This window comes from Furipterus horrens, unplaced genomic scaffold (assembly GCF_987537825.1).
Source record: "Furipterus horrens unplaced genomic scaffold, mFurHor1.1.pri manual_scaffold_2, whole genome shotgun sequence".
NCBI classification, from domain to species: Eukaryota; Metazoa; Chordata; class Mammalia; order Chiroptera; family Furipteridae; genus Furipterus; species Furipterus horrens.
Window position 1 is genome coordinate 183,775,898 of NW_028327172.1, and position 24,957 is coordinate 183,800,854.

General features: G+C 39.2%; 1 protein-coding gene across 1 annotated transcript; it reads right to left on the reverse strand.

Moving 5' to 3' along the window:
* Positions 1-1,821: 1,821 nt before the first annotated feature.
* On the reverse strand, positions 1,822-24,558 carry PAICS (phosphoribosylaminoimidazole carboxylase and phosphoribosylaminoimidazolesuccinocarboxamide synthase). The gene is made up of 9 exons (XM_090266833.1): positions 24,528-24,558; positions 22,579-22,776; positions 14,545-14,723; positions 13,647-13,826; positions 13,428-13,541; positions 12,660-12,743; positions 11,374-11,554; positions 10,326-10,484; positions 1,822-4,126 (listed from the first exon to the last, which is right to left on the reverse strand). The coding sequence occupies exons 1-9, from the start codon at positions 24,541-24,543 to the stop codon at positions 3,960-3,962; spliced, it is 1,278 nt and encodes a 425-aa protein (XP_090122959.1). The 5' UTR covers positions 24,544-24,558; the 3' UTR covers positions 1,822-3,959.
* Between the last annotated feature and the right edge of the window lie 399 nt (positions 24,559-24,957).

Consider the following 24,957-nt stretch of genomic DNA (forward strand, 5'->3'; position numbering starts at 1 on the left):
TCCTAGTCAAACAGACTTGGCTGTTGAGACAGAGTTGGCCCATGAACTGGAGCCACCTCCAAAGGACAGCAAGTTCCCCCAGAGCGGAGACCGCTGGGCTCGCTGGTGGGGGGGGGGGGCAGGGCAGGGTGAGTGGGCAAAAGATCCTTGGGCCAAGGATGTCATGATCTGATGTATATTTTTTAAAGATCATGCTGTGATTTGACATTTGAAATCATTCGAGATGCATTTTGAGAGTACAGGTAGGATTTGGACAGATGAGAGGGTGAGACATGTGCTTCAGGTACAGAGACCTGGGTACCTGGCCCAGAGGCAGATATGAAGACCAGGGACCGGAGCACCTGCCAGGAAGAGACCTGAGTGATGGGACAGGGCAGGGGAACAGAAGACCCTACATGAAAGAATGGACAGCGCAGGGAGATAGGGGACCCTCCATAAAGGATTCTGGGCAGGGGGAACAGAAGACCCAGATGGAGAAGAGCAGAGGGTACAGGGGACAAGGGGAGGGGCAGAAACGTGGTGACAGGGAATCCTGGGAGGGGCAGGGGGAGCAGTGAGGACAGGGGGTCAGGAGGAAGAAGAGACCCTGGGGAGCAGGGAAGGGGAAACAGGGACCCTCCATAGAAGGGGCAGGGCAAGGGTATATGGGACCTTCCATGATGTTAACCGGGCAGAGCGGGTAGGTCATCCTGCACAGAGAACATGGTAGAAGGAAGTAGGGGACCCATCATGGAGGGAAAAGGGCAGAGCGGGTAGGGGACCCTCCATGAAGGGGACAGGGCAGAGGGGTTTGGGGAACGTCCATAGCTGGAACGGGGCAGAGTGGGTAGGGCACCCCTCACAGAGCAGGCAGGGCTGAGGGGGTAGGGGAACCTTGGGGGCCTCCTCTCTCTGTTCAGTGCTCTTCTCCTAGGGCATATAATAAAACCTTGCAAGACATGTATTTTATGAATGGATGCATGAAGCTTCACCCAGAGCTTACACATGGTTTTATGATACAAAGTCTCGGTATCGTAGTATCGGGCACAATTTTTGTTACTTCTTGTTTAGCTTTAAGTCCATAAATAGTATTAACACCCAAAGACAGCAACCAGTTAGCTTTGGATACATTACTTTTCAAAACAGTGAAAATACTTTCAAACAAGTATTTACTCTAGCACTGATGAACTACTGAGGATGTACGCACTCTACTAAAGAGAAATGATAATGACCATTGATAATGGTCGGTCCTAGCCACCAGTCTCAATCAGTGATTTTCAACCATCGTGTCACAAGAATTTTTTTTTTTAATCCTCACCCGAGGACAATTTTCTCATTGCTTTTTAGAAAGGGAGAGAGGAAAGAGAAACACTGATGTGAGAGATAAACATTGACTGGTTGTGTCCTGTACATGGCCTGGATGGGGGATGGAACTTGCAACCTTCTGGTTACGGGACGATGCTCCAACCAACTGAGCCATACTGGCCAGGGCACACAGGAATTTTTAAAACATGCAGTACCTGATGAATAAGTCTGGGACACTGACTTCTTTTTCCTTGGATTGCCAAATATAAAAGTGACAACAGCTAACACAATAGCCATCTGGTGTGAATGAATCAAAATCATACCTATTTTTTTGTCAGATCAGCAAAAAAATGTATTTTTGGTGTGCTGCAGAATTTTAGTAATTAGTTTGTGTGCCATAAGCTGAAACAGGTTGAAAATCACTGGGCTAAATAAATGAAATGTTCACGTACTGCACAGAAACAGGCGCAGTTTTTGCCAGGTAGGGACAGAAAAGCTGGTGTAGCAACCGTGACCACTGAGACCACAAAGCCAAAGTTTAACGATGTTAAACCCAAGTCTCTTTAATTGTTTTGGGAACACAGAAAATTAAGGGTACATGATTTTTATAATTTCCCCACCTCAGACAGCGAGGCATAACGTATCAGATCATTCGGCAGTTTGAGAAAGATAAAGTTATATTTCCTTTAAGAGCTTACCATCCAAAAGAAAGAACTATTTGTAGCCATTATAGCTAGAGGTCATTAGGGAATGTTTTGTGGAGACAGTGAAAATGTAGCTCTAGTAACTAATGAATGGATTTTAATGCAGAAATAAGGACATTCTAAGAACTAAAGGTACAACAATGTGATAGCCAAAAATTATAAAGAAAGTAAGTTCCCTTGATGGGTTACATGAGCAATTCTTGACCTACACACCACGGACAGGCTACAAGGGAACCCAAGAAGCAAAGGGATCTGTTGGTGACTTCTGTGTGTACACTGCTATAGAGAGAGTAATCCCATTTCAAAGGAATCAATGCTGCAAAAGAGATTTTAAGAGTTTATGTTTTAAGTCCATGGACAACTAACTTCAATGAAGTTGAGAATGAAGACCTTCTAGATCAGGCTAATAATATAGAATTTGACCTGTATTGTACTTGAAGCTTTTGTACAGAGACTTAGTAGCCAATAACTTCAAGACCTGGTGATGAATTAGATGTGAAAGATCAAGAAAAACACTGAGGATGAAATCAAGTTTCTGATTTGGAACAGTGAGTGTAGCCAGTTATAGGCTTGGTGGAAGATGAATTAACTTTGGAGCACTTGGAGACAAATGGGCAGTTGAAAATCCAAGTTTACAGACATAGCTGGGAATCAGTAATGCTAATTTTAGCTGAAGGAGTTAAGATAATCTTACCAAACCATTATTCGTAAAAGTATCAGTAGGTAAGTGGAAAGAGAAATATAAGAGAAATAATCAAAAAAGGTTAGAACATCTCGGTGTCTAGCCCAAAAAAGGAGTGGTTAGGTCAAGCCCCCCAACCCCCCACCCCCAGAGATCAGGTAAAAGTAGTGTTAAGAGATGCCAGCTTGTTAACGTTACAGAGGTGAAAAAGCGTAGACAGTGTAGGCCATTGGTGAGGGTCTTACCAAGATTTCATTTGTAGTGCAGTCTTAACATTTTGGGGGGGATAAAACTGCCCCCCTTTCATAAAAGTGAGCATATGCATAAAGTTTAAGGGGTTTCATGGACACTTGGATGGAAGTTTAGTGATCTATAAAATCCTCAGGGCTGCATAATATAATAGTGGTTTCCAGTCTATAAGGGCCTATAGATTGATGATGAACTATAATACCTCTTAGTAACAATTACTTCAGAAATGAATCTTACTGTTGTAAGAAAGAAACTAACTGTGGTTATTACCTGGGAGATTCCAATTTCTGAAAATGATGGTATGTTGGGATTGTTAGTGAGGCTAAAGTATGTATTAGTCAGAATTAAAAGCATTTTAAGATCCACAAAGACACACAGCATAGACAAGTAAGTCACTGAATCTTTCACCTGGAAGGCAGAGGTAGCTCCATCTTTTCCCACTGCAAATCGCCCCGACAGCCAACACAAGTTCTTGGAAGAGTCACCTTTCTAAGACTTCCACAGTGTCCCTTCATCTTATGGTGTCTCTTCCCTAACCTTACCACCAATCTCAACTTTTCTTTAACAAAATTAAAATCAAAACAAAACATCTCTATCAATAGCTAGAGATACACACCATTTTCTAAGATACTAAAAATAAAAAAAACTATGTCCTTAGAGTTTTATAAAGATCAAACTGAGAAAGAGAACTATATTGCTCTATCACCCTTTCTAAGAGAAAACAATTTTAACTTTCTAGAACTTATGAGTTGAGCCAGTCTAGTAATAACTTCGGAGCTCTATAATAGGACATGATTAGCATTTAAGAAGTATATTTTTGTTACCTACCTAGCAATGATGATATAGTGGGTAAGAGGTTAATTTTAAAATGTCCTTAAGTATGTACCTATTCTACTAACCCATGAATCTAGTGAAGAAGTTATTCACTAATGAATTTTGTTTTCAATGATTGATTTTAAATCTTTTCATCTTAATTTTTTTTCTGCAGCTAAATTAGAAATTTATAGCTTTTCTCCTAAAAAATACAATGATGTTCTTTCTTATAAATTGCCCTCTTGGATTTTCTTATCAGCTTGCTTCAAGGAAATCCACGTGTTCAATATACTTGCTCGCAGTTTGGCCCATACCAAATGGTTGTGTAATCCAAATATCTGAGCTGCAAACTGAGCTGATCCTTCTGGAGAAAGTATGGTTGAACAGCCAAGACCTATTGGTTCAGAAAGGAAAAGAGAAAACTGAGCTGTCAATTCATACTGAAAATACTACTTAAGCAAACTCTTTTATACTCAGAGAAGTCCTGTTAGCCAGACAATAAAAAGCTACTGTATTAGTCTTATCTCAAGTAGTACGTGCAGAAGGAGTTACTATCCTTACTGCTGGAGTGGTGAAGTGATTATAAGAGGAAAGTAATATTTATCTGCCACAAACAGGTATTTTATATACACCATCTATCACTCTTATTTCTGAATCCACTGGCAAAGAAATTTACCTTTTTCAAAATTCTTTTTACATACACAATCCCTTTAAACCCCTGGTGAAGGACAATAAAAATAAAACAATGGAAAAGGTTAAGTGAGTAGAAGCACCTGTTTTTAGACAAACTTGAGATATACTGATTGTTTTGATAATTTTCTAGCTACTACTTTTGGTCTATACACTTGTAACTATTCTAACATTTTTAAGCAGTAAAAAAGTCAAATTCAAAGAATGATCTTAATAAATTTCATGTTATAAATAAATCGAATAGTAATAAGATCTAAAAGACCACAAAATAAAAGAGTAACTTCCTTGGGAGCCACATATTTTCCCCGGTAGTTTCGTCAGGTGGTACTATTATGTCTGTCATTAAAGTCAAGGACCAGTTAGCCTACAGATCCAAAAGCTCCACTTTCACAATATTCTTGGAATTCATTAGGTTCTTTGACTCTCACTACTATCCCCAGTAAGAAGATTAAAGTACAAATCACAAAGTTAACTTATTAATTTATAGTAATCAATCATTTTTTGCAGCTCTACCATTTATGTGGTATCGGTCACTTTACCTAATGTTAATTTTAATGTCATTATCCCACAGATAATGACACTAAAGATGGGAATGATAACGTCGACATAAGAAACATCCAAACCTATCAAGAATTTTTTTGAGTTTATTTGAGCCAAACTGACAATTGCTGGGAAGCAGAATCTCAACGGATTGAGAAAATGACCCAGAAAATGGCAGTTTTACCTTTTACTTTATATATTTTATATGAGAATCAAAGAGGAAGACCTAAGGGGGTTCCATAAAATCACTGGTGATAGATTAGGAAGGCGGAAGGAAGCAAAGTGGGGAAATCTCTGAGACTGGATAAAAAGTAAAAGGAATAGACACATATGTCTTTTACATTGGTGGGCATAGGATAGTTAATTAACATCTACAGCACAAAGAGACGGTGTGCAGGATAACAAGATACAGGATAACAAGATACGGAGCGTTTCTGTGGTCTCCTGGTGGGAGGCTGTGGCCTGAGGCATCTACACAAAGGGCATTACCCTGACATTCCAAAGGTACCTTTTCGTAGGCACAAAAAGACAAGAGACAGGTCCAGTTTAGGTAAAGACTGACCTTTGTCAAGAAAGACATTGGCCTAGGACATGACTATCTACCATGACTCACTTTTAGTTAGGAAGTTTTAATTTTAGAGAATTCTATGTGGCTACTTTAGTTCACTGAGTCTATAAGGCCTGCCATGCAGGCCTCCCCTGGGCTTATCAGGTTTAGTAAATGGCCCCTTTTGTCCCTAGTAACTAGTAGCTATCGTATGTGAGAATTCAGTGAGTTAATACAGATACAGTGCTTGAAGCAGTGCTGGCACACAGTAAGCATCAATAAATGTCAACCCTTATTAGACGTATACTAAGCAGTGTTCCACTCCAGTAACTGAAATACCTGTGCCGACCGCCCAGGACTCCTTTTCTGTTATCAGGAAATCTTAATTAGCAAAATATTAGATTATCTAGTGAGCATGCCATAAGAGAGAGAGAAATGGAGTTTTCAGGATTTCACGCAGGCCACTGCAATACTGTTTCTCAAAAATCCCCAATTCTAGCAATCAGAATTACAAATCTTGGACTCCCTGCTTCTCCCTCGACAGTACTAGATGAGACTGCCTAATTTTTGCTTCCCACATTCCCATGGACAGCTTTTTCTAAGCTCCATGGATGACATCCACACTATTCCTCTGGTATAGATTTGGTTACAATAGGTTTTTAACTTGAGAAGTTAATATAATCAGATGCCTCTCTGAAATTGTTTAAAAATCAGTAATGGGAATAAAGAAAATAGACATAATCACAGCTGGAAGGCAAAGGGAGTGGCCACTACTTAGCATAACAAGAAAATTTAATCCTAAACTGGAAGCAGGGAAAGATGAGAGGCAGCCTGACTGACATCACAAAACCCACCCAAAGGCTGAGGAATTAGTGGTACCAGACAAGGTTTGAGGGGAGGAGTTGGGGTGAAAATGGGGCTAAAATGAAGGCTGAAAGTCAAGAAGCAGTTTGGCTCTCTGAACTCCGTCCCTACTCTAGGTCCCTAAGCAACCGCCCCTTCTGGGTTGCGGCAGTTTTCAATTTTTCTGAAGGCAAAACAGACTTGCCCAGACTTCTGTGGACAGGAGAACACCAGATGCAGTGAAGGCAAGGAATGCCATAGTGAAAGGGGGGGATTAAGGTTACAGACACACATTAAGATCCTCAGCTTCCCAAACGCTGGCAGCCAGGTTTATACCTCCAGGCAGGAGACTGAGACTAGAAAGGTACTCTGGGTAATTTTGGTCAACGCATGAGAAAAGCCTGAAAGACATTGATGGAAGGGGTTGTTCAAAGAACAACTCTACCAGATCACCCCATAATGGAGCCCACTTTTGACAAGCCCCACCCACTTGCACAAGGCTTCTGACTGGTTGGTTACAGTGCCCAACTCTAAAACAAAGCCGAGGAAAGCAACCGAGGTGAAAGAAACAACAATAATCTCAGAGACATGAAAGATGTTATTAACAAGACTAAACAAGAAAAGGATGTCTCGGGGATGGAGGAAGGCCACAGAACAAAAAAGAGCTCTTGGAAGTTAAAAATACCATTTCCAAAATGAAAAACTAAATAGAAAGGTTGGAATATAAAGTTGAGAAAATATTCCAGAAAGTACAGCAACACAAGAAAGAAAATGGAATAGATATCAAGGAGGTCTAAATCTGAACAATAAATTTAAAAACGACAGAGAAAATGGAAGGGGAAGGAAACTGAGTAATTCAAGAAAACTTCCCAGGCTTTCTCGTGGTGCCTTGGAGGTGGTCGGCTGCTTTGGGATGAAGCCAAACATCTCTTTCCCAGCCACTGGCTGCCAGAAAAGCATTGAAGTAGATGATAAACACAAACTTTGTACCTCTTATGAGAAGCGTTACGGCCACAGAAGTTGCCGCTGGCGCTCTGGGTGAAGAATGTAAGGATTATGTGGTTCGGTTTCCCCATGAGGCAGGGTGTCCTGACCCATGGCTGTGTCTGCCTGCTACCGAGTAAGGGGCATTCCTCTTATGGACCAAGGAAGACTTTTGGAGAAAGAAAGCAAAAATCTCTTCAGGGTTGCAGTGTGGATGCCAATCTCAATGTTCTCAACGGTCATTGTAAAAAAGTGGGAGAAAGATATTCCTTGTCTCTCTGATACTACCCTGCCTTGTTGCCTGGGGCCCCAAAGAGCTAGCAGAATCCACAAACTTTTCAGCCTCTCTAAAGATGATGTTCACCAATATGTTGTGAGAAAGCCTCTAAACAAAGAAGGTGAGAGACTTCCGGCCAAGATGGAGGCTTAGACGGACGCGCTAGGTCTCCCTCTACAACTAGAGAGGAATACAACTACTTCAAAACAAAGGATAACTAGAAATTCCAGAAAATAAAACTACACGGAAGCCCAACATATGAAGTTATAAACCAGCGGCGCCCTTTGGGCAGGTAAGAGTGAAAGGGGGCGGCGCTGTTTGCGGTCGCACCTGGGACAGCGGCAGGGAGGACAATCCCGGCTGCAGTCGAACCCCCGGCAGCTCGCGACCCCAATGCTGGGGAAAGCAGCCACCACATCGCTTGGAACAGTGAGGCCCAGGGGGGCGGGAGGACGGATCCCGGTCTCCTAGCGGAATAACTGTGTGAATCCATCTTGGACCCCCGCCCCCAAAGAAAGCGCCACAGGGCTGCGAAATAGGTCGCGGACAGGCACCGGTCGCTGGATTGTGATGACAAAGCACCACGGCACAGCAAGAAAGGCTGCCGAACGGCGCCGGTCGCTGGGTCATTACGAGTACACAGGCACTGCCCCCTACAGCCGGCCCAAGAAAACAAAACGCATCTGTCAAAATGAGGCAGACAACTATAGAAATCCCGGTGGCACAGCTCACCAGGCAACAAATGGAGAACCTGACAGATGAACAGATAAGAAACCTGTCAGATGCTCAGTTCTGGGCCATTGTTATCAGGTGGCTTACAGAATTCACAAAAGATCTGGAAAAAGATGAGAAAGAAGCGAAAAACACTCATAACGAAAGGAACAAAACCACATATGAGACAGATGGTGAGGAAAAAAAATCCAGAGTTCATTTCAATAAACTGGAATATGGAGAAGGAACAAGCAGTCAACCAATGCAGAGAGAGGAAATGGGAAGCAACAATGAGAGGATCAGAAACCTCTGGGACAGCTATAAAAGGCCCAACATAAGAATCATTGGTTTGCCAGAGAGCGAGGAAGATGAACTAGAACTTGAAAAATTGAGTGAAAATATAATAAAGGAGAACTTCCCAGACTTGGGGAAGGAAATAGACTTACAGGTCCAGGAAGCACAGAGAGTTCCAAAAAAACTGGAGCCAGGGAGAACCACTCCAAGACACATTATAATCAAAATGTCAAAAATTAAAGATAAAGAGAGAATCTTAAAAGCAGCAAGAGAGAAGAAAAGAATTATGTACAAAGGGGTCCCAATTAGACTATCAGCTGACTTCTCAAGGGAGACCCTGCAGGCAAGAAGGGACTGGCAAGAAATATTCAAAGTAATGAAAATCCAAAACCTACAACCACGAATACTCTATCCAGCGAAATTGTCATTCAGAATAGAAGGACAGAGAAAGTGTTTCCAGGACAAAATAAAACTGAAAGAGTTCATTAGATCCAAACCACTGTTATATGAGATGTTAAAGGGACTGGTTTAGAAAAAGGAGGATCAAGACAATGAAATCTAAAATGAAAACTGCATCACAAGAAACAACAGAAGCTAGGGAATTGAAACAAAGGCAAACTAAACAGGCAATGAGAGTGGAAAAAGAACTATAGGTACGGGGAACATATTGGGGGGAGGTCCACAGGGAGGGAGAACAGGGAGAGGGAGGGAGATGATATAGGAATTAAGGATCATGGTAGGAAGGAATGGAATAGACAGAGGTTGAGAAGAACTGTATGCACAACTAATGGACATGATCTAAAAGGGGGGGACAACTGGAGGGAGGGGGGCCACCGGGTGGAGGGGAGCAGAGGGAAGGGAAATTGCCACAAATATAATATTATAATCAATAAAACACATTAAAAAAAAAAAAAAAAAAAAGAAGGTGAGAAACCCAGGACCAAAGCACCCAATTTTCAGCCTCTTGTTACTCCATGTGTCCTGCAACACAATCAGCATATCACGCTGAAGAAACATCAACGTACTAAGAAAAATAAGGGAGAGGATACAGAATATGCTAAACTTTTGGCTAAGTGAATAAAGGAAGCCAAAGAAAAATGCCAGGAACACACTGCCAAGAGATGGAGGCTGTCCTCTCTGAGAGCTTCTATCTCTAAGTCTGAGTCCAGGCAAATATGAGGTTTTCTAGAAGTAACAAGTAAGAACAAACATCCAATAAAGAAAAAAAAGAAAACGTTCCAGGACTAAAGAATCAGAGTTCCAAATTAAAAGCTCTCACTAAAAGCCCAGAATGAAAAGAGACTCACCAAGACACATCTCTGTGAAAGTTAAGGATGGACAGACGAAAGATCATACAAATGTCCCAAAAGAAAATTCATAAACAATTGAGAAGACTGAAAAAACTTGAACGCTAACTGGAAATTAGATGATTTTAAGAAATTACCATTAATTTTTCTCAGGTGTCATATATAGTATCATAATTATGATTTAAAAACTAGAGTCCTTGCCACTTGAGAGGCATATTTAAATATTTAAGTATAAAATATCTAAGACCTGCTTTAAAATAATCCAGAAGAGGGCTGCTGATGCAACAAGATGTTAATTTCTGAAGCTGGGTAATAGGTACGTGAGGTTTTATTATTCTACTATTGTGTGTGTTTAAAACTTTTAAATAAAGAATTAAAAAAAAAATTCAATGTATCTTACCACTGGGTAGTCGAAGAGAAGACCACACATCCTGAGCTCCCCAGTCTGGAGTGAGGGGAGGACAGCTGATAACTGGATATGCAGTGTTACCAGACATCACTGGTCCTAAACCATTGCTTCTGCCTGCCACTGCCACAAATACTGTAGGAATGCCATCCCCTAAGGAAATCACAAGTTCACAATTATGCTAAATATTTAAAAGATAGGTTAAAAAAAAAAAAAGGGCCTATGCTTAACTCCTTCAGTTCTTTATCAGTCTCCAGAAAAAGCATAAATGAGATACTATCATATACATAATAAAAAAATAAGGTTCACTCTGCCACTTATTGAATGTCAAGTAATGAAGAAGCAAGAATAGGTTTGGCCATCCTCAAGATCTATAGTATAGAGGAAGGGGTACCAGGGTGCCAGTGAGGGCATGGCTCAAAGGCCCCACCTGTTATTGCCACTAAGGCTCACCGGAACGCGAAATGATAACACCCGGACCACCGTCCTTCAGCTAGAGATTTAGGGGCAAATTCAATATAGTACCCAAATATTTAAAACCATTCAATATATCTTCTAACATAGCTCTTAAAACATTTCATTCTTTGATAAATTTATAAATCATTCCTTTGCATTTTTCTGGAGAGTTCTGGCTTTTATTACCTTATCAAAGGGTTCTGAGACCCTCCCCATCCTCCCTAAAATTAATAATTTTGCTCCTGTAGCTTCAACCTCAGGCCTCCATAACTGATATGGACCCTATTTTCTGTTGGAGCAGGTAAGAAATAGTATCTCAAGGACTTCATATTAGGTAAAGACTAATGCTAGTTTTTATCTTCCTTCTGTGCTCCAATTTTCAAGTCATTCTCTCTGATGCATTCTTTTATGAGCTCCTAGAACACCTTAAACTCTTTGGAGTTGAGAATCATAAAAGCCTAGAATATCACATTTTTTCCCCCCTTGGAAATGTGGTAAAGTTCTTTTCAGCATTATTAGTCTAAACGTAAATTCTTTGGCGAAATAAGAAGAATGTACTGAAATGCTCAAGATATCTGAGGTTTACCTTCATACTCAGCTTTAATCCTCAGAGTTTCATCTGGTCCTTTATGGGCAGAGGTTACCCGAAGTTCACATGGAATGCCGAAATTTCCACAAGCCTTCTTGATTTTTTCACAGTGACTGAGATCAGAAGTTGAGCCCATCAATACTACTACCCTGCAGTGACTTTCTGGTTTCTGAAGCAACTGGAAAAGAAAAACATGGATATGAAAAAGAAGGTAAGGAGAAAAAGGGGTATGAGTCAGTTTAATTTCTTTTTTAATTCTCACCTGAGGACATTTTTTCATTGCTTTCAGAGAAAGAGGGAGAAAAACATCGATGCAAGAGAGAAGCATCAATTTGTTGCCTTCCATATGCACTCGGACCGGGGATAGAACCCACAACCTATGTATGTCCCCTAACCAGGAACGGAGCATGCAACCTTTTGGTTATGGGACAAGGCTTCAACCAACTGAGCCATACCAGCCAGGGCCAGAGCTACAGTTTATAGTAAAATAACATCTGGACAGAATATTTTCTTTCTTAAAAGACCAAATTGAAGATAAACAGAACAAAATGATAAGAGAAGTTATTTTTCAAAATAACCTCTTTATATAAAGGAGTGTTTCATAATTAAGACCTAATGAGTATGATTTTTAAGCAGATAAATTATGATTATTATAATAAGGAATAAATATTCAAGGGATTAATATTCAGGTAGCTATATTTTATTCTAAGGTTTTTAGTACATTCTGTTTAATGAAGGTTTTAAGGCATAATCAGCCAAAATACAGACTTCATTTATAAATCTTTGTAAGTGACTTCCATGGAATTCAAATGTGTATTCCCATGGAGATGATGTTCTTTCTAAAAGGTAGTAATGACCTTTGGATAACCACAAACCCTATTCAATTTCTATGGAATTATAGCAATCAAAATACCATAAATAAAGTGACGTTTTAATGTCACACAGAGCTCCAAATCTGGACTCTGCTGATGGAACCCATACCAATGGAACTCTGAGTAGCCATGGAGAGGTGGGTGGGAATGTAAGCCTTCTCCTGCAGGGGCTAGGTAGAAATAAAGAGTTCCAGTTTTTCTTAATAGGATTTGGGAGGAGTGTGCTGACAGGCTTAACAGCGGGGAATCCAGTATGGCAGTGAGGATAGCTCAGCTGGTACATATCTTAAGGGTGCTCCTTCTTTAAAATTACTGGAGAAAAGAAAAGCACTGCACTCTGCTTTTCTTTTTGAAGCAAGGAGTTCTTGGAGAAAAACATAATACTATGTGGATTTACTACAAAAGGTTTACCTCTACTCTTTCAGCAACCCACTCAAAATTTTTCTTGACCATCTGGAGCCCTTCAGGAGTTACTTCCTTGAGGTCACGATATGACTAGAAAATAAGACAGAAAATTAAGAATGTAAGTATTCTATTAGTAATATCCTTGCTATCTGAAATTTGTTTTCTGAGTTGTGGGTACAGATTATGAAGAGTTTACATAGAAAAGGATATATCTGAAAATATATCTGAGTCTATGAATTCATTTCCTGAATTAGACTAGAGAAAGTTTAGATAGTGAAATAGTCTTGTATTTTCATTTAAGGTTAAGTGCGTTCTATGCTAGCAACTACAATTAACAACCATGACAATTCTCATATACATCAAGGGGCAGGGGGGAGTCTTGCCCTAATTTTTTTTGTCACAGGGAAGAACAGAAATAGAACCCAGTAAGATCCAGAAGACTTGGGACAGAGTTCCAGATCTGCCACTTATTGTAACTGTAAAGCCATCTATCCTTTCAGAACCTTATTCTTCAATTAGTCAAACAAGAATAACATTTGCTATGTCAGTCTATTAAAATAATAAATGAGAAATCTGCATTGTAAATGTAAAGTATTATTCTTATTCTTTTTTAAGGATATGGAAAATATAAGAAATATTTATCTTTAAAAAATAAATAGCAACCAGGTTCATATTGGAAGAAATAATAATTGCCATCTTTTTGTCCCATTTTCCCTTTCTCGTCTACCCCAGCCTGATCTTGCAAAGAATAAAAAACCCATAAGTATCACCTACCTGTTTGTCTTTCTGTTGGCTTCGATCTCCTGATGGCCAGAGTCTCCAGGAATCATTATCAATAACATCAGCAAGAACAATTTCTTTGGTGGTGACATCAACACCAAATTCAATCTAGAAACAGCAGATCACCAAACAAAAGTTTTTCAAAACTATACTACTACTACTGACATTTCTCGGTTGTAATGTTTTACTTTCAAATCTCCATTTTATTTGTACCTTCATATCAACCAGTGTACAGTCCTGGGGCAACCAGGATTTCTCCAGTATTTCAAAAATAGCCTGTGTAGCATGGCTCATGATATCCACCTCAGTTTGGCCTATTACAAGTCCAGCAAAGCAAAATTTTGCAGCAATGAGCTGTTCCTCAGACCACTGTGGATCATTATTGGCATCATCCTGAAAATGAAGTGTAGAATTAAAATTATTTAAATATAAGATTTTTGAACTTTTCTGTAAATATGAAGTCCTTTTCTTCTTGAGCATGAATTCATCAGAAACATTCATTTCCTCTGAAGATTTAATTATTACTTAAAATACCCTTTAATTCACAGCTATCATTTTTTATTTGTCTACATTCAATAAGTCTTTTAAAATCCAAAATATATGGGTAAGTAACTTATCTAGGTCATAAAGTATTGAGAGAATTTGCTCTCAATAAACTAGTTTAAACAGTTTGGAAAATAAGTTTCCATAAAGAAAACAATACAAATTCATAACCATGGATTCCTACAATCCCTTATTGCATGTTTTCACTTATAATAAAAGTTGATAATAGTTTTTTTGTATTAGAATTTAAGAAAAGATCCCTCATATTAGCCTTTATTTCAAACTTTTCAACAGTAAATTAAAAATCTTTTTGTTACTTTTCTTCCCAGTAACTGCTAATTTTAGTTTGTTTATTTTGTTAGTCAACTAGGTCAAAAGTTAGATAAATAGATTTTCACAAGTGTTTTCTTTTAAAAAGCTGAATTGTCATTACTAATGGAAGTATACATTATTAACATATTTCTGGAATGATAATTGCAATATACAAAACTTTAATCTTTAAATTTTTTACTTGGTAATTATGTTTGGTGCTATGTTATAGTAAGACAAAGATGGATAAAATAAATACCTTAAAAAACATCTCCACTTTAGGAGGGTAAAACTTGTACCCTTCTTTGACACCAGGATTTCTTTTGAGAAAAGAACCAGTTGCTATTCTTCTACAAACCCATTCAATTGGAATCATTTCACACTTAGGTGCAATGAAAGCTGTCTCCCCACATTTTCTGGTGAAAGCAGTTTTGATACCTATATATTAATGATAAAAGTTAAAAAAAAAACATTAAAATAATATTTTAAAAAGTAGATCTGAAGGATAATAAAACTCAAGCCTTTACAAAAAAAAAAAAGACAAAAACCCTATGCAGCTAAATGCATTACTCTTAAGTGGCACTATCAAAAATAAGTGTAACATGGCTTTCTGCCACTTACCAAAATACTCAGGACTATTTCACTTTAATGTCACATGGCAAAATATACACTGGATCAGAAGATCTGAATCCCAATGTCTTTACCATTTATTAATTTATTCATTAAAAAAAAACTTGAGTACCTTCTCTGCCACTGGATCCTCAACTTTGCACAAAGCACGTAAGTTATCCGAGTAGCACTAAATTATCTCTAAATCAGATTTGGTTGCATAATTCTCATAAGCTGTGGTTCATTATTATGCAGGCCTTGTAAAATACCGATCTACTACTAAATCACAATCAGATATAGCCTTAAATTTTGAATAGCCCTTTCTCTCTTAATATTGGAAGCAAGTAATCCTTGAAAAACCATCCAACATGTAGCAGCTGGAACATAATGGCCAATTTGGCTAAGAGCAAATAAAATAATTTGTCCTTCCTCTTCCTTCTCTCTTATTCAAACTGTTATTGAAAAACAAAGACAAACAGGTACCTGACTTATGATGTTTAGAACAGGAGCTATTTTATGTGGTGGCCCTAGAAAATAACAACCTCTTTAAAAATAGTCACAATGTTTAATCTAGAAGCATATGAACCAGCATTCCACTTCTAGGTATTCTAGGTACTAACATTAAGCTTGAAGATGAGCAACATTATGTTAAACTCATCCAGATGTTTTAATTCCCATTAATGCTACAGTATTACTTTATCCTATGATGTAGTAACACTTCTAGGAGACAGAGTACTAAAAAGAATTGAAAGCAGGGACTCAAACAGGTACTTGTGCAACAATGTTCACAAGATCATAATTTTTAATAGCCAAAAGGGAGAACAGCTCAAGTGTCCATGAACAGGTGAATAGGTAGATAAGTGTAGTTAGTATATACATACAATGGATTATTATTCAGTCATAAGAAAAAATGAAATTTTGATACATACTACAATATGCATTAAAGTTGATAACACTATGCTAAATGAAATAAAGAACAAATATTGTATAATTCATTCTACTTATGAGGGGAATAAAAAATTATTTAATGGATGAGGGTTTCTGTCTGGCACAACACAAGTTATGAAAATGGATAGTGGTGATGGTTACACAACACTGTGAATTTACTGTCAACTGTACACTTAAACAGAGTTAAAATCATCAGTTTTATGCATGTATATTTTACCGCAAATTCATTTTAAAACATATCATGACCTAAGTTATGTCAGGAACTGTCAATTCATTCTCTTTTTGTTTAATCCTCATAACACCCAATAAGGCAGATAGGATGAGCATCCAACAAAACAAATAAGGACACCGAGGCAGCACATAGTAGGCATAGCAGAGTTTCTAACCCATGCTGACCTCTGCAGGCTGCCCGTCTAACCATTACACTACACTGCCTGTCTTAGTGGTATTAAATTACAATAAAGTAATACCCGAGCACTAACGTGAATTAAAGCATCACCTGGAAACTTGCATTGGTTTAACATAATAATGTTCATCTTGAAGCTGCAATGTTAATAACTTCATTCATAATCTGATCCTCCAGAATCATTTTTTTCTGAACAGGAAAGGATTGGAGACCTTTGATCTTATGTATGTATCCACACATGAAAGGAACCTCCATTTATGGAAATTCTGCACTGTGCTAAATGTTTTACTTGTTATCTCATTTAACTAAACATAAAAATTTTGAGGTAGGTATTATTATTTACATTTTACAGTCAAAGACACAGGGCTCAAAGAAATTAAGTAATTTGACAAGCGAGGCCGAGCTCCCAGTGAGTAATGGCACTTGTACTTGAAATGCATGGTGCAGTTCCAAAACCTGTACTGCTTTCTCTGCATTTCCTGTGGGTTTGACCAGTAAAATTAAATTGAAACAGGGTAAATACATGTAGTATGCTGCATGAATAGGAACTCTGAGAATAAATGTACATAAGAAGGTAATTTTAACTTTTAAATAATAACTAACTGGCTCTTGGGCAGGAGATCCACATCGATCTTTAACTTGAGGTGATTAACTACCAGCCTGGATTCAAGAGCTCTTCTTTTTAAGACCTGTTAATCATTAGTCATATTTGCTCAGTTGTCTAAACAAGCCTGACAGACTAGTATGCAAATCTATTGTTCAAGTATCAATAACAGTTACTTTTACCTGGAGGATCTCTCCCCTCACCCCACCCCCTATACATCTAAAGGAACCAAATGCACAGAATCACTTATGGTAATAACCCAGTACAGAAAAAAAAAATTGCTCCTAAAAACAAAGTGATTCAGTTTAAATGTTACGACTCCTAATACACATGCTAACGATTAAAGCAAATTTCATGACTACATATGATGAGAAAAAGAACTCTCTCCACTTGTCTCAGTTGTCTATAAATTTAAAATCATCAAGATTACTAAGAATATGTAAATGTTACTTCACACTCTGAACTAAAATGGCCATGTATGCTAGCTAATCAGCTCACACAACCCTGAGGCCATCCCTGTTTAAGGTTGCCCAGCTCCCAAGCTGTGGTTTTGGCAGCTGCAGAATTGTTATTCACTCCTAAATGTAATTACGGTGGGTTTCTACGGGGGGAGCTGAAACTTAAAGGTTAAATTTTGATTTTAATTATTGAGCCCAAATTCACGAATCTTATAAGTCAGTACAGCATGTAATATTATTTCCATGGAAAAACAGTATTACCAATACCTATTATTTGTTTAGTATTTTATTGTTTGTTCTTGAGTGACAATGAGAAAACTGGAACCCTGATTTACAGATGCTCATTCTGGTGCTCTTCCCATTCTAATTTCTAGAAATACAGGATTCCCTCACTTATCACGGGTATTACATTCTAGACCCCCCCGTGAAGTAGGAACCTTACATTTATTCTACACTCTTAAACCTATGTAAATTTAACATACATATACAGTACCACAAAATCTCAAGATATAGCAAAAAATCTGTGATAAATAATGAAATATAATACTTTTAAAAATCCCGCAATACCGTGAAGCCGCGATACGTGAACTGCGATATAGAGAAGGACTACTGTACCTTAATTTGGAACATAAAACCTGGATGTAAAGAAAGCAATTTTAAATAGACTACTGGTGGTCAACTAAACATAGTATTTATTCAACTATTAGCAAGTAAAAATTACGCAGGATTCAAAGAACTCCTAATCTGTCTCCTAAAACTGATTTAAGAATTTAAAAAAACCTAGGTCCTTCCTTAATTTCACAACATATATGAAGCCTAGAAAACTTTACCTCTCAACATATCCTGTGAGCCAAATAAGTTTAAGCTATGTTAAATGTGCCAAATATAGCACATTAAAGAGAACTGTTAAGAGTACTTCATTTAGAGTGACAAACTTACCTAGTCACCTCAGACGCAGTACTTTCAAAGTCAAAACTAGGAGATACCCTAAACAACTTGGATTACCCTAGCCCCAGAAAGTAGACTGAATAGTGCTTTATTGAAAAAGGAAATAAAACCTTGGGCCTGTACTTACCTTCCATTACTTTAAAGTATATGATAAAATCCTGCAGCTCTGTACAATTAATATGGCTACATAGAAACTCATTTATTAACAACTTATAGGGTTAAGTAACATATTAAAATTTTAATGTGTATGGGGAGGAAGAAATATTTGGGAGGTTAAAAATGGTTCACTTATCTGAACTGTACAAGGAACCTAAAATTAATAATTGGGAAACCACCAATCAAGGAGGCTTTGAAGTAAGAATGTTAGATTGCACCACTTAGGAACTGTGGAAAGTTCCTAATATACTTACATTGAATGCATAGAGGGATTTATGATGTGGATAACAATTTAGGTTGGTAATTAAAAAAAATTTTTTTTTTCATTTAAAAGCGTGAAATGGAAATGATAACAAACTCACAACTATCAACAACTGAATCTAAAAAATAAAAACAAAATCCAACTAAGCAAACCAGAATAGGAACAGAATCATAGGTAGGGGGATCACTTGGAGGATTATCAGCTAGGAGGGGGAAGGGGGAGAAATGGGGAAATGGTGCAGGGATTAAGAAACCTAACTGGTTGGTACAAAATAGACAGGGGGAAGTTAAGAATAAATAGGAAAGGGTGAAGCCAAAGAACTTATATTCACAACCAATGGACATGAACAAAGGGGGGGTGGGACTGCTGGAGGGAAGGGGAGTAATGGCCAGAGGGGAGCAAAGGGGAAAAAAATGGGACTACTGTAACAACATAATCAATAAAATATACTTAAAAAAATAAAAAAATAAAAACAAAAATAAATAAAAGCATGAAATGGTACTTGGAAGAGGGAGAACTACCAAGAATATATTCTGTACTGACAGAGTAGATATAACTTGAATTATGTTATTTGTGGAAGGCAAGTAAGTCTAGCTTCACTGGAAACAAAAATATTAAATTCCCCTTTAGAATGCTTTCTGGAAGCTCTAAGAAATGGGCTAGGACCTCCAGTCAAGATGAAGGCATAGGTAAATATGGCTTGCCTTCCCACACAACCACATGAAAATTACAACTAAACTATAGACCAACCATCACTCAGAACCAATAGAAATCAAGTTAAATGGAAGTCTGACAACTACAGAATTAAAGAAACCACAGGCTGGTGGTCAGTGGTCACAGCCAGTCCTTGCAGCTGCCTGGCCTGGGTAAATCCCTCCCATTGGCCTGCCAACAGCAAACAAGGCTCAATTACAAAAGGAGGGTATATTCTTTCAGCCAAGATGGAGGTGTAGGTAGCCACACTTCGTCTCCTTGCACAACCACAAGAAGGATCATAACTAACCTCAAAACAAAAAACAACCAGAACTGCAAGAAAATAAAAGTGTAGGAAGTCCAAAAACCAAAAATTTAAAGAAGAAATAATCATCCAGATAGGCAGGAGGAGCAGAACTGAAGAGGAGAGGACAGGGTGTAGTGGTGGCGAAGGAGCAGCAGGGGCAGAATGGGCAGTTCCACATTTACATGTGGTGGATAAAAGCTGGGAGGGACACCTGGGGAGCGATGCCAGCCCCACGCCAGACCATGCAAAGGAGGGTTCCAGCACTGGGAAAATAAAGTCTCATAGCTTCTGGCCGTGCAAACAAGTGGGGGTTGGGACAGCAGAAGAAACTGCCGATCTCTAAGGAAAGTCCGTTTAGAGGACCCCCACGGTCCTAGAATGCATGAAAACCCACCCACTCTGGGAAACACCATCAGGGCACAGCTAGAGGGGTGCCAGTGGCATATAGGAAAGTGAGTGAAGTTACTGGGCACAGGGCGAGTGCTGAGCAAGCAGCATTGTTCCCTCTCTGACCCCTCACCTAATACAGCACTACGAAGTGGTGAATCAGGTTGCCCCGCACTGACAAATACCTAAGGCTCCGCCCCTCACAAAGTAACAAGTTTGCCAATACAAGGGGTCAAAGCAGCTCCACCTAATACACAGAAGCAAACACAGACAAGGCTGCTAAATTGAGGAGACAAAGAAATATGGCCCAAATGAAAGGCAGATCAAAACTCCAGAAAAAGAACTAAATGAAATGGAGACAGCTAACCTATCAGATGCAGAGTTCAAAACACTGGTGATAATGATGCTCAAAGAACTCACTGATTACAGCAAGCGCATAAGGGAAGAAATAAAGGCTACACAAAGTGATAAAGAAAAATTTACAGGGAACCAACAGTGAAGGGAAGGAAGCCAGGGTTCAAATAAATGATGTAAAACATAAGGAAGAAATAAAAGTCAACCAGCACAGAAAGAAGAAACAAGAATTCAAAAAAAACAAGAGACTAAGACTATAAAACATCTCCAAAAGTGTCAATATCTGAATCATACGAATGCCAGAAGGTGAAGAGGAAGAGTTAGAAATTGAAAACTTAGTTGAAAAAATAATGAAAGAAGACTTCCATAATTTGGCAAAGGAAACAGACATATAAGTCCAGGAAACAGTCCCAAACAAGTTGGACTCAAAGAGGACCACATCAAAACACATCATAATTAAAATGGCAAAGGTTGAAGATAAAGAGAGTATCTTAAAAGCAGCAAGAGAAAAGCAGAGAGTTACCTACAAAGGAGTTCCCATAAGACTATAAGCTGATTTCTCAAAAGAAACTTTGTATGCAAGAAGAGATTGGCAAGAAATATCCAAAGTCATATAAAGCAGGTACCCACACCCCAGCTTGCTCTGCTCAGCAAAGCTATCATTTAGAATGGAGGGACAGATAAAGTGCTTCCCAGACAAGTAAAAACTAAAGGAGGTCATCATCACCAAGGCATTATAATATAAAATGTTAAAGGGACTTATTTAAGAAATAGATAATCAAAACTATGAACAATAAAATGGCAAAAAATACATATCTATCAACAATTGAATCTAAAAAGCAAAACTAAGCAAACAAGAACAGAGACAAAATCATACACACAAAGAGCATTTTGATGGTTGCCAGATAAGAGGGGAGTGTGGGGAAATGGGTGAAGAGGTGAGGGGATTAAGAAGTACAAACAGGTAGTTACAGAATAGCCACAGGGATGTAAAATACAGCATAGGAAATGGAGAAGCCAAAGAACTTATACACATGACCTATGGACATGAATAATGGTGTGGGGATTGCCTGAGAGAGTTAGGGGTGCTGGGTGGAGGGGGTAAAGGGGGAAAATTTGGGACAACTGCAATAGCATAATCAATAAAAAATATAACTTAAAAATTTTTTAAAAAGAAATGAAAGGACAATTGGGAATATTGGAAATAAAAGGAGACAAAGTTATTAAATAATAAAATTAGAACTGAGATGATAAAAGACATTTATTTTATAGATAAGGAACTACAGACCTCAAAGGTTGAAAACTCAAATCTTTTACCAGCTGAGATTTCATACACTACAGACCAATCAGTGATTGACTGAATCCCTGCAGTAAAACCTATTATCCTAATTCCTTCTTTCACTTCAAATGCCCTCCATGGAATGTTCTAATCTTGGTTTATCTTTCTAACACATTTACCTGTTGGAAATAGTGTGTTCATTCAGTTTTGGAGTAGAAGGTAACCCTGAAGATGGTTGATCTAGTTCAAACCCCTCACTTGGGCAAAGGCAGAATGAGGTGTGGTTAGTCTTCAAACACTTTTCAGAGCTTTCAAGTGGAAGAAAAATTTGAAATTCTGCATTAGCTCCAAGGGGTGGTATAAATAACAATTGTACAGAATTACAGGGACTAAATTTCAGTTCATTAATTAGTGCTGTCTACTAGCAGAATTTGCTTCCTTCATCGGGACGTTCCTTAAGCTCCTTTAAAGGTAAGTCTCTCTTAGGAAGACCAGGAGAGAGAAGTTGCAGAGACAATATATATGCCAGGCAAAAACTGTAGCAAATTTTTAGGATTCCTTTAAACTAACTAAATGACAGTACTTACTAATTCCAAACCAAGTAAAGTGTTTTAATCAAATTTAAGAGTTCCTGGTTTGATTTAGATAAGTTTACTAGTGAGGCATCGCCAAACAAAACGTCATTAATCCAAATAATGTCATCTCCCTGTGAAAGCAATCAGTGTGTTGAAGGGAAGAGGTGTGGGGGGAGACATTTGCTTCATGTAGTAACTACAATAATATATAAAATGTTAATACAATGTGTCATTTCCTCTTGAAAAGGGCCAAGAGGTATATGTGAGAGAGAACACGAAGGGGGAGGCTACTGGGAAAGCCACTTACCTGCTTCCTGTAACAACTGAAAAATACAGCTAGTAATTTTATTTGAGATTGCAGCTTTTCCTTCCAGGTGATTCTTTCTGGCTGCATTTCCTGCTGTAATCTGGTCCTTGGACTGCAGGAGGACTTTTCCAGGACTATCTAATAATTCATAGACTTCTTTTGTTTTACCCTCATAGAGTTTTTTACCAATGTTCAGTACTGTGGAAATAAAATGGACACATCAGACTGCAGGAAGAAATTTCTGAATATTGAAGACTAAATACTTAGCATGATGAATCAGTGAACATATAGAGTGGTTAAGGAATAACTGTATAGAAGCTTATACTCTACCACGTATTTCCACATGCATCATCACATCTGATTCACGCAATTTTGTGAAGAGTCATTACATAAATAATTACAGAGATAAAGAAACTAAATATCAAAAAGAGGGAAGTCACACAAGTGGGAAATGGCAGAGCCAAATAGAAATCCTAAATCTGAGATCAAATTCTGTGGTCTTTCCACTATCAACCTCTCACGAAGAATAAAATAGTATTAACTAAGATCCATAAAATTAAATACACTAGTTCTTCACATACATACTTACAATAACTAAACTAGCTTGCAGGGGGGTGGGGGGAAAATGTTTTCTTTTTCCCCGATTCCTGCTTTCGGGGGCAGGCGAGATAGGAAAGTTCAGCCAGATGGTTCTTGATTTCAAGTTAATGTGCAAGAGGAGGCCCCTCCACCCCCAGTTAGCCAGCCCATTTGAAAGCACCTTTCCCTTATTTCTCAATCCTGCGGCCCAATCCAGCACCTTTGAACCCTTTCTCTAACAGTTGCAGTCAACTATGAGGATAAAGTAAGGACAAGAGAATCCAATTTTGAAGCAGGTTGTAAACCCTAAAGAAACGTAGATGCTCATCATTAGAAAAAAAAAGATTTAGATAAAGATCCTAGCTGACAGAAGTTTAAATACTTAAAATTTCCAAGGGGAGAAATAGTCCCTCATTTTTCCAGGACATGGACACATTTTCAGTATGGGCCAGGTGTGGGGATATACCAGTGAAAGGAGACTAAGTTCCTGCTATCAAGCGACCTGAATCCAAGGGAAGCTGAAATTTTAAAACAAGACATCATAATGTACAATGGGAGAAATATACAGACTATGGGATGACAGGTGCATAGCAGGGCCACCTAACCCAGTCTAGACACCAGAGAAGAAAGTGGAAAACAAAGTAAGGATTAGCTTGCGATCTGAGGAATGATCAAAATTTAATCAGAAGAGGGAAAGGACCGATAACAACTAATGAAACTGAAGCAGCATAAATGGTGCAATCTTTCCTTAGGATCTAATCATTTAACAAAATGATTATGTAAATATGGTAAATGCAAGGTGAACCAAGTAAACTTTTTCTGTGCCCAGTGGTTTCGGAGTAGTCCAAGGCCATCATGGCATCAAACGACTAAGAGCACACACCCAAAATCTGGACAGAAAATAGCAAATTTTTCACAAGGTTCAATTATTAACCTTCTGGCAAGCCCTGGGTTTGAAGAGTCAACACGAGATGTTCCTGTGTTTGTTTTTCAGTACCTATTGATTACAAAATTGATTTCCAGGCTCCTCTTCAGCCTCTGGCCATTTCTCATTCTAATTATCCTTTTCCTCCACTTTGTTCCTTTTCTCCATCCCAGTCACAGTCCCGGGCGTTTCAGAAAGTTCGGAGAGGCCTGGGTGCACTTTATTTACAATGCACCGCACGGCGGCGCCTGGGCCACGTGCACGCCGGCCCATAGGCCTAGAGGGTGGGGTCAGGGCGGTCCAGCACTGCCCTAGGAAGACTGTGGTCCGGCCCACGGGGCGCGCACGTGTCCGGGCCGAGCCCAGGAGCTCAAGGACGGAGAGGCAAGCAGGTCGTGGTGGGCTGGGAGTCTCCAGCGGACTCCTGGGAATGCCCGTTACTCACCCTCTGTTGTCTCCATTGTCCTGGGTGGGCTCGAAGCAGGGGCCGCGCTTGCACTCTGAAAAAGAGGAGTGGTCTGAGAGGCTCTCGGGGCGGAGGAAGGAGAGGCGGCCCACGGACACTCCCCCGGCGGGGCGAGGTAACCCAGAGCGCGCACTAGTGCTCTGGTGGAGAACCACAGCGGAATCACGGGGTCTCTGCCCACCCAGATGAATTTCAAGTCCCGGAGTGAGTGCTTCTCCAGAGGATTCCTGCCGCGCAGGCACAGCTACCCAGACAATCTCCTCCTGCCGTCGCCCCGCCCTCGTCCCGCTCCGCCCCGCCCCCGCGCGGTGCGAAGAGAGGCGAAAAGTGGCGCGCACTGGCAGCCCCCTCCCCATTCCGCAGAATCTAGCGGACGGTCCTCCATTCTCTGCCAGGAGAGTGGTTCAGA